At 31.8% G+C, this 10,709-nt stretch overlaps 1 protein-coding gene across 2 annotated transcripts; it reads left to right on the plus strand.

Moving 5' to 3' along the window:
* The first annotated feature begins 1,803 nt into the window (after positions 1 to 1,803).
* On the plus strand, positions 1,804 to 10,685 carry LOC111630439 (mediator of RNA polymerase II transcription subunit 20-like). 2 transcript variants are annotated; one of them, XM_023374542.1, is made up of 4 exons: positions 1,804 to 1,984; positions 5,273 to 5,415; positions 5,481 to 5,731; positions 10,367 to 10,685. In XM_023374542.1, the coding sequence occupies exons 1-4, from the start codon at positions 1,971 to 1,973 to the stop codon at positions 10,568 to 10,570; spliced, it is 612 nt and encodes a 203-aa protein (XP_023230310.1). In that variant the 5' UTR covers positions 1,804 to 1,970; the 3' UTR covers positions 10,571 to 10,685. The 2 variants fall into 2 exon arrangements, with proteins under 2 accessions (XP_023230310.1, XP_023230309.1); XM_023374541.1 differs by lacking the exon at positions 1,804 to 1,984 and adding an exon at positions 2,014 to 3,050.
* The last annotated feature ends 24 nt before the right edge of the window (positions 10,686 to 10,709 follow it).

Below are 10,709 nucleotides of genomic sequence, written 5' to 3' on the forward strand. Positions count from 1 at the left end.
ATAGTTTTTTATAATTTTTAACTTTGAAAAGGACCTTTCACCAAATGCAACTGAAACCGGCAATGTAAGTAATATTCTTAGTGCTATTGCTGTGTTTGGAACTGTTGAAATTAAGTCATTAGTAAAAAGATATTGTAATGGGGTTTGTGGATCATTAGACTGGTTTTCTGGAAAATGCAACTTTAAAGTATTGATTTCATTAAACAAATCAATACTGTCAATGTCTGTTTCACTACTTGAATCGTCTTTAAGCTTCAGATTTAAATCCTAACCAAGTTAAAATATCATTAATTATACTTCGACCCATGTCAGAAGAATTATTAACAAAATAATTGCAATTTGATATGCAATAGAACTGTTCGAATACGTACAGTACAAGTACAAATTGAGAAGGAAGCTCTGTAGGGATTCCCTATTTTCGCCAAACCTGTCAACTTCTGTCATACAGCACGACTATTGGTACTTGGCTTTCGGGTGTCCGCCAGATGGTTCAACCTGCCGACAGACGTTTCGCATTGCATCTTAATTCTGATAAATGCCAATAGAGGCGCTGTTAACGCTATAATATAAATAAGAATATAGTAATTGCGCGCTAGTCGGATTTTTTTCTCCATGCGAAGACATTTCTTATGCTATAAGTAGGGTGGGTATTATGACAATGACTAACCCTCTGAGCACACCTGAAATTTCCCAAAAATTAACAGAGTTTTCCCTTAATAGCGTTGCTCCACATATCAAAAAAAGTATCAGTATTTCGACAATCCAGAGAAAAACAGATTTTCACGTTAGGGCGTAGGCGCTAGGGCACAGCTGTTGTTTTCTGTGTTAGCACTGTTTGTTAGGACTGGTGTTTTAGGACTAACACAGTTCGAGCACGAAGTTTCTGCTGCTTATAAAATGTACGTCACAAACGTAACATTTACTTGTTAGCATCTAGTCGTCTCGTGGAATGTATCGCATCCACTCCTCAATCTTATCGCTAAGAACACGGAAAAAATGTCTCTTCTCATTCGATGACTTATATCCTGCCTTGCATGCTGGCACAAAGCACGTTAGCATTTTTATGTAGCTAAAAAACACAATTATTGTAATTCGAAAGCACTGACCTCAGTATACACATAGCAAGAACAACGCTCTTCTGCTAACAGTGGCGTCAACTAGTGGTAAATATTGTCTGTAGCTAAGTTTGAACTATTAGTCGAAAGACCAGTTAATCTACCGTCTCTGATCTTACCCATTTTTGGTTTCTTAAGATCCACAATGTGGGATGCCGGGACTGTATTGACAGATCAGGTACAGACCGCCCTGGGTTCTTCAACATTCCGAATTCGGTGTCAGAGCGGTAGACCGAAGTCTTAATCGCTCAAATATCCGGCTGACACCTTGTTATGACATTTGCACATAAATTGTTTTTAGTTGGTCGGCAATGTCACATAATATATTATTTCGGCGAGAAATTGATATTCGATTACACGATTTCGTTTACGACGCGTTTTAGGAACTTAAGTATGACATATATTGAGGATGTTCTGTATTTAATAATAACGGATGAAATTTATCCAATAATCTAGTGTCTTATATCAGGAGTCACGGTAGTGACCCTGACGGCTACTAAAAAAGTCACTAACTGGCAACATATACAGGAATTAGAGTTTCCGATTTTCGGGGGTCGATTTTTCCGCCCCGAAACACATGGTAATTTCGAATATCTCGTCTCATTTTTAAGGTTTCCGACTGAAAGGGGAATACAGTCAGTCCCGCGTCAGAATTAGCAGCGTATGTGGGCTGTGGCGGAGGAAACAAATGAAGACTTTAAATTTAATGTTATAAAATGTATTCCTTACTTCTCAATATTTTATTTATTCTTATTTTTTAATCGCATTTTATTTTTTGACACTAGAGGGCTCTATAATCAAACTTTCAAATGTACAGTACACACGTTTTTCTGAAGACATATACATTGGATATAAATGGGAGTTGTAAGGTAATATATAGTGTTAATTCTTGACATTAAATATGAAATTTTGGTATTTTTCTGTTAACTGGACTACAGCCGATAGGTACAGCAACGGGTAAGATTCAGGCTGTGAATGAGGGGTTTCGCACCAGCCCCAGAATTGTTGATCCTTCGCGAGATATTCGCCTCCAATGATCAGTTTTTAACATGTATCAGTAAACTGCCTATTCTACATGCGTCATATGTAGTTGTGCGTTTCGTGTTAGCAATCGCTCTCACCTCGGCACCCGATGGCAGCGAGCTCCTACATCGCTTAAAACTATATAACATCAAGTGGGCTACTTGAAGCCGGCACAGTCGCGTGGACTAAATAGTTAAATGCAATAGTCTCAGCGGATGACGGTATCACGCATCGGATTAAAGTTACAACTAAAGTTAACAGAAAAGAACCGGAATTTTCGAGTAATATATAAATTATAACAAAAATTAAGTCTAGAAGAAAATCTTGCTAATCGCATTACATTTTGTTGTTTGCTGATAGAGGTTATTTAGGTACAATTGTGGATGTGAATGATGCTGTTGGGACGTTAACAGATCTATAGATCATGTCCACAGGAGCAAAAATGTCAAAGAAACCACACCTCTAAATGAGACCCTTTGCGAGATATAGCCCCCAAACTTAGCTACGTGTGATTGAGAGTCACACCATGCTCTGCTAACACTATCCCATTTAACTATTTAGCCCATGTGACTATGCTGACTTCAAGTAGCCCACTTAACTGTTCATGAAGTATTTGATGTTATATAGTTTTAGGAGGATATGGGAGCTCGTGCCCACCTGGGCACTGAGGTGCTTGACTACATGTGAAACATCGGTCAAGGCAAGTGAAAGCAGGCCTTGACAATTCAGAGCATTCAGAATAAGCAGTAGTACTGGTACATGGAAAAAACGGTTTTTGATCAATAGAAGTTAATGCATTTATTATAGTTATAGGCACTGATCACTGGGCCTATAACATACTTTTCTTGCAAGCATGATGACCAGAGCTGCTGCCGATGGATTTCACATTTGGAGGCAAATATCTTTCAAAGGGTAGGGTGTTGGACTTTTCTTTATTCTTTGCTGATAAATATCATTAGAATGTCTTATCACATGCTATACTGTCTGTTAAACATGCAATAGGCTTAGAGGAGCACACAGCATGACTCCCCATAGCATCTGGAAATAGGTTTTAGGCTGATTTCGGAGGGCAAGAAGACCCTATAAAGCTTTACATAAAATAATCTAGCAAATTAAAAATATGTTTTACTGGGGCGGTAGGAAGAAAAACACTTTTAAAATATCAAAATACTATATCTCATGACAAGTCACATTTAGAGGTATGGTTCCTTTGACTTTTTTGCTCCTGTGGACATGCTCTACATCTCTGTTAAGATCCCAACAGCATCATTCACATCTGCAATCTTACTGTTATTTATGGATGGATAACCATTCATAAATGATGCTGTGCTAAAATTTCACATTTTTAACCCCTTATGTCATTCATCGTTACATTATGACAAAGCCCCATCATAAATGATGTCACTTTGGTTGTCCCATTAATATAATATTAAAATACTATGTCAGTTATGTAATGATATTAACATAAAATGGTTTATTTGCACTATCATCAAAATGAAACTCTTTATGACAATAGCATTACATTAACCAAAATTTTATTTTTACTGTAGTTTGCTAGCAGGTTATTTCATTTTCATGGCTTTCTAAGGTGTTCTTTAATTGACACAATGGAAATGTTGGCGGCATGTGTGTCACTTTCTGTTAACATGTTCTACTTTTTGAGTGTAAAATTTCGAAGAGATATTTTTGTTTTTTCCCTATTCATCACTTTACACTTGATCAAAAATTCTTTGTAGGCTTTCACAGAGAGAACAAAAGAGTTTCTGTGTAAAACATTATTTTCCAGAAATGACTTCAAAGTTTAAAGCCTTGTATGTAATGTAATTACCATATATTGTTTGAAATCTTTTTTGCTTATTATTTTTTCACGGTTAATTCTGAGACATATTTTCTTTTATTTACATATTTATTAATAATTTCTTTTATCAAATAGATAATAGATTTTTAGAAAAAAATTATAAATTTTGCAAATATAATTATTTTTCTTTATTCTTTATTTTTAGCAAACAAAATGAAACTTTAGAGCAGTGCTACTTAAACTGTGGTCTGCAGACCAGTTGTCTGACAGTTTACTAATGGGCCACAATGAGATTCACTTAAAAGTTCATAGTTTTATTTTAAATTAATAAACCTGTTTAAAACTTTTTAGAAAGCTTTTAAAGACAACCACTGTACCAAGGGTGGACTAGCAATTGAAAACAGCCCACATATCAATTTTTGCAAAATGATTAAGTTTTGTTGTATTTTTCCTACTGCTTCAGCCTAAAAATTAAAAAAAAAAAAAAATGCATTTAAATTCTGTTTTCTTCATTTTATAATTATTTTTATTTAATTTCATAAAAGTACTAGTCTGAAAGGGATTGAAATGAAAAAAATAATAAATAGTCCATGAACACAAAAACGTTTGGTAAGCACTGCTTTAGGGTACGATAATACTTGATTGTTAATAATCATAATTTAAACAGCTTTAATAATTACACGAAATAAAAATAATTAATTTTGTTATTAATTATTAAAGAATCATTTTATGAATCAGAAATCATGATAAATTTCTCTCAATTCTAGTTACTGAAAAATTCTCAATACTAATTCTGATTAATCAGCCCATCACTAATATATATGCATGTGTTCGTGTGTTTGTTTTATAATGAAAATACAGTAGAACCTCGAAAACTCGGCTCTCGATAACCCGGCACTCCGGATAACTCGGCCACACCCTGGCAGGGCAAAAAAATTCTTAGTTAATTAATTTTCATTATAAACAGCTTTATAAAAGTATAAAAGCTCTCATAAAGTATTTTTCTGAGGTCTATCTTAGCAGGTAAATTACTGTACACAGTGTATTCATTAATTTTCATTTTCATGTAGTAAAGGCTCTATGCCTTCATAAAAGACGTACTTTTCCTTTGTTTAAGGGTATTTGGGCAGTTTATTCTCTGTTATATTCTCAAGTAAACAATACATACAAGTACAGTACAGTATTTTCTGAGGAAACACTCATACTTATTTTTTTTAACCCCATTCCCGATAACCCGGCATTTTCACAAACTCGGCCACCCTTCGGTCCACATTAGGCCGAGTTTTCGAGGTTCTACTGTATTAATTATGACTGAAAATCATTTCATTATTTACAGCATTCATCAGTTTCCAATACCCGAAGGAAAAAGTGGTCAACAAGCTGCCGAAATTTTACAAAAACGATTAGAAACAATTGGATGTGTAAAAGCAGGAACATTTTGTGTGGATTGTGAAACATATTATTCTGCTCCACATATAAGTAAGAAGAATAAATAATTTTTGACAGACAATAATGAAATACTTAATTTAAATTATTTTCTACAGATCCAAACAGAGCAATTAATGTAATCCATGATAGTGAACATCCAGCAACATGTTTTGCACTTCTTGATACAGGTACATGTCTTGTTGCTGATACCCAGTTTGATATGTTAATGTTGAAAATGGCTGGAATTTACACACCAAAGAAATCTACTAAAATAGAATCTAAAGGTCCCAGATATGAAGTAGCTGATTTCCTTGTAAAAGTAGGAAGTGTTTCAATGGGTCCCAGTTTCAGAGGAATTCTTGTGGAAGTGAGTATTCAATAATAACTATTGTATTGCTACTTTGATTGACATAGTGAGAAAAATTTGCTGTTGATAATCAATCACATAGCAATAGCTTGAATTTTTTTCAAAATTTTCAAATAGTGCAGAAGGAAAAGAGAATTTCCAAAATACAAGCATAAACCAAGACTTTGGAATCAGAGTTGGTAAAAATGCACCAGTTCCAACTCTAACCTCTATATAAAGTTAAACCATAGACTTATACTTAAATATGGGTTATAAGTTTTAAAAAAATAGCCTGATTATGTGATAGTGATAAAATATCTTACAGTATCATTTATGATCATGCTACATATTATTAATACATATTGAGCTTTTATGAACCTAAAAATTTGAAGAGCCAGAGTTGGAATTGATGATTTTGTGTATCAGCTCCACAGACTTGAATTGGCATTTTATTAAATCATCTGCAGGATGTTTATTATATAACAGGCTGATTTTATTTTTGATTAATTTTGAAATGAAACAATTTTGATTAATTTATTTTATATACAGCATTTATTTAACTAACATTAAGTATAGAAAATAATATCTGCATCTAAAACCTCTTTAAATCACATTTATCATTACATTTTGCTATACTTCCTGGATTTCTTCACAAATGTTTTCTTTAACCTGTTGAATTGTTGTTAGGTTGTTATTATAAACCCTTTCTTTTAAATACCCCCAAAGAAAAACTCAGGAACAGTCAAATCAGGTGAATGGAAGACCAATCAAAATCACCAAATTTTGACATTAGAGAGCCAGGAAATGCATTGTGCAGAACCTGTGTGATGTGGCATAGTCCCATTGAAACCAAATATGCTGTAGACCTTGTCAATTAATTTCAGATTTAAAAAAGTTTTTCAGCCTGATTTACATCAAAAAGTTCATAATGGACAATCCATTCTGATAAAATGTTTAACTATTATTACACTGTTGTAGCATTAAAAGTTCCATAATGAATTGTTAATATGTGAACTGCATAACTGACTGAGACATAACAAACAGAAGTGTGACAAAACAAAGTCAGCCTATTATATATAAAAGACACTGTATATCATATTTCTATTTAATCAATTGTTCAGAAATGATTGAAAATATTTCAGTATAAAAATGTTTAATATGAATATTTAAAAATTTAACTTACTTTCCAATAAAACTAAGTAAGTTGTATGTTAGTTAATGTAAGTTTTATGTGCAATGTTTATTAACATATACTCAGTTTTGAGTAGTTGAAAGTAAACTGATTTTTTAAAATTGATTTTACTTTCCTGGCTCTGTTACATAAAGGGTGTATCAAAAATCAGTATCTATTACGAGAACTAATTGGAATTATGAGAAAGGTTTTACATATTTTAGTTTTTTAGTAATAAGGTCTAGAATATTGCTGTTGACACAATTGTAGGTAGGAATTGCTGGATTGATTGTGGCAGACTCCAATAATGGACAGCATGCTCCCCTGATTTAACACCTTTAGATTTTTATGCTTGGGGTTTCATAAAGTAAGGTGTATACTGGTAGGATAATTAGTGATGTTGCTGAACTTAGAAATATTATTACTGGTGCAGTTCAAAAGATAACACTACAAATGCTGGAAGAGTTCCTATCAATTTGAGCTATGTAGAGCCATTGATCATCAACATGTGGAACATTAATTATTTGTAAAATATACTTTGAATAGAACTTTTTCTCAAATTAAAACCTGCTTTTCAAAATTTCAATTATTTTTTGTAATAGATAGTGACTTTTGATACACCCTGTATAACATAGGGAAAGTATGGTGATTTGTCAAAAAATGACCCCCCAAGATTTTTACATTTTTGGACTGAGGACCTTGAAATGTCGAGAAATCAAAAAATTTGGGTGACATGATTTTGTTCACTTTATTTGAAGCTTAATAACTCCTGTGCTTTTTGTCAAAAATTTCTGAAATTTTGCAGTGAAGTTTGTGTATTAGGGGATTGATGTTATTAAATTTTGGCAGATAAAGGTCAGTGGGGTGGGAACCTAAAGAGGGGTTGTGTCCAGGGCCCTTAGTCTCGAGTTTTTCGTTTTACAACTCCCAACGTGTTGACCGTGTCACGTGGTACCATCTCATACTCTGACGTCAAATTGGTAGTCTCAAGTTATAACTCACGTGTTTTCCCATCTCACCATGCGAGTTGCTACTCACGTTGAGTCGAGCATGTGAGATTGCTACACAAAAGTGAAAATGGCTGACGGATACGCAATTCTTATCACTATCGAAGAGTTAGAAAGAGCCAAAAGACGTTGTTTGAGAAGATAACAAATTTTTCGACCATGAGTAGGTGCCATTTCTTTTCATGTCAAGTCAACACTAATAAAAAATTTAATTCATAAAATTATACAGCAAATGTTTCCAAAATAAAAAGAAGTATCTAATTCATCAAAAAGGAGAATTAAAATGATAGTAAATGATAAGCATAAATTATTAAGAGCACAGACACTATATTAAGATTATTTATTAATCAGAAGTGTTAAGTTCTGATTAATAAATAATCTTAATAGACAAAACAATTTAAGAAATAGATCAAGGAAAAAACTATATGAAGAAAGGATTAAATTAAAATACCTTTTCCATTACACAACAGATTTTTTAGCTCCAACACACACAATTAATTTTTCAACTAATTCTCTCCACAAATCAAATTGTCCTTTTCTTGTAAATTTGTTGTCGAATTTTCCGCTGTTCATTTTCTTATTATTATCTATATATGTTACTAATATTTCTTTTAGTTCTTTTCACTTATTTTTTAAAATAAAACATTGAGGGTTTCCATTTTGTTTCTGCATACTATATTCCTATAAGACAAAACTTTTAACTGTAACACGTGTAAACTAATTCACTTTGATTTGTTTACAACCTGTTACATGCAAGTTGACTGGTCGAATCAGTATAGTCGCAAACCCAGATGCATTGTAAATAATCCCATCGTGCTTAACGACATACGTAACCAAGTGAGTATGACGCATTTCCTCTCGCTTTTTGAGTTCACTCGAAGGGTCTAACTTGAGACTACCGATTATGTGAGTCATAGTAACACGAGTGAGTTCGATGACATCTGTTCGAGTACAACACAAAAAACTCTAGACTAAGGGCCCAGGACCAGATTAACCCACTTTGGGGCCCTAGACATTTTTTTCTTACCAGACATCCTCCCTCTCCCACAAGAAGTAAGCACACAAAAATATAAATCAAAACTAAATAATGTGAAAAACTAAAACAAATCTTAAATTTTTATTAATAAAAAATATTTAATATACAATAATAAATACACATAAGAACATTTTAGATTTTAGAATTCACAATAACCATATAAAAAGCAATATATTTTTGTTTATTTGTTTATTATATACAGTTGTCCAACAGAAAAGTAAACTATCTTATTTACAAATCTTTTCAAAATAGTTTGACCGGGCCCTAGACATTTGTCTCATTGATTATTCTGCCCTGGTTGTGTCATATCTCAAGTAGGGTGTGACTTAATGATGATTTTACTCATTATTAGCATTTACAATTTTTTATAAAAGTTATTCCTATCATCAAAATTAAGCTTTTTGCCATTTTATAATAATTAAAAGTATGATATTTTATTTAAAAACTTTTTATAACAAATAGCACCACACATGCAGTTTTAAATGTTACTGGAAACATTAAAGCAACTTTGTTGCTGGATTTTTTAACAAACATTCTGTATTAATTGTGAATTCAAAGCGAAACATTGAAAGAAATAAGAGATTATTATATGAAATGTTAGAAACAGTATGAATGCTTTAATGAAAATATTTAAGATTTTTTTTTTTAAGTTTTTTATAATAAACTGCTAAATAAAATGACAATACTTAAGTTGATACATAATTATCAATTTTTTTTATTTATGCAACATGAAATATTTCTCAATGTTTTCTTAATATTTTGTGTGTTATATGTGTTTTCTGGATCAGTGTAAGCATTGAGTTGTTTTATATATGTACTTTGTTCCCTTAAAGATAGGTCTGTAATCCAAAAAACATTTGGTAAAATTTTCTATATCACTTAACAATTTTAAAGCAGTTTCTATAATTATTAAACTTTTAATTTTTTTTCTTGTTCTCTCTATACTTTATATATTATTGTTGGCTATCTTATGCAGTTTTTTAATTTGAAATTTTTACAGTAACAAAATCTATCTGAAGCAGGATTATGTTTTAATGCAACCTTTAAAATGTTTTGCTTTACCAAGAAAAACAAATGCTAAACTGATTAATCCAATAAAAAACTTTAATTATTTTAAATATTTTTTGAGACTTCTCTTATTTGTGTTTTTAAAACTGTTTCTACTGTACATTTGAGTTTATTCTGAAAAACTCAATTGAAATCTACACAGTTTGATTCAAATCTATTATTTTGAATGTTACAGGCTTTGATAATGAAATGGAAGGATTCCAAAAACTGTTTAAAGGATTCAACATACTCTAAAACTATTTTTTTTTTTTTAATCTTAGCCCACAATTAAATATAATTGATAATTTTAATATGATCTAAGGTGCTGTTTGGATATGTTATTTGATAACAAATTATTTAATTAATGAATCTAATTTTAAAATTTAATCTTTTAGGTAGAATATTGTCCATGTGTAATTCCTTCTAACTGCTGGGATTTGATGAAAGAGTTCTTACAAGGATTTATGGGAAATTGTGTACAGTCACCACCTCAATATCTACAAAGTAAAATGAATGAATTATATACACCTGTAGATACTGTCCAACAATATATGGAGCATTTCAATTCTTTCAGACGAACCACATCTGGTGGAAGGTGAACAGAATTATTTGTATAAACAAAATTTTTTTTCTTATACATTCTTGAATTTGTATCATTTGAGGATTAAATTATTTTTAGTAGTTAAAAACATTCAAAAAGAAAAAGTGTAAATATGCAACAAATTTATTTTATTGTTA

The sequence above is a fragment of the Centruroides sculpturatus genome, unplaced genomic scaffold (assembly GCF_000671375.1).
Source record: "Centruroides sculpturatus isolate CEXI.00-Female unplaced genomic scaffold, Cexi_2.0 scaffold383, whole genome shotgun sequence".
Taxonomy (NCBI): Eukaryota; Metazoa; Arthropoda; class Arachnida; order Scorpiones; family Buthidae; genus Centruroides; species Centruroides sculpturatus.

Excerpts from the sequence above, each read along its gene's own strand:
- LOC111630439 (XM_023374541.1), top strand. The coding sequence starts at position 2,992 with ATGATGACCAGAGCTGCTGCCGATGGATTTCACATTTGGAGGCAAATA. Across the intron at positions 3,051-5,272 it reads AGGCAAATATCTTTCAAAGG|CATTCATCAGTTTCCAATAC; the intron begins GTAGGGTGTTGG and ends CATTATTTACAG. Across the intron at positions 5,732-10,366 it reads TCAGAGGAATTCTTGTGGAA|GTAGAATATTGTCCATGTGT; the intron begins GTGAGTATTCAA and ends TTAATCTTTTAG.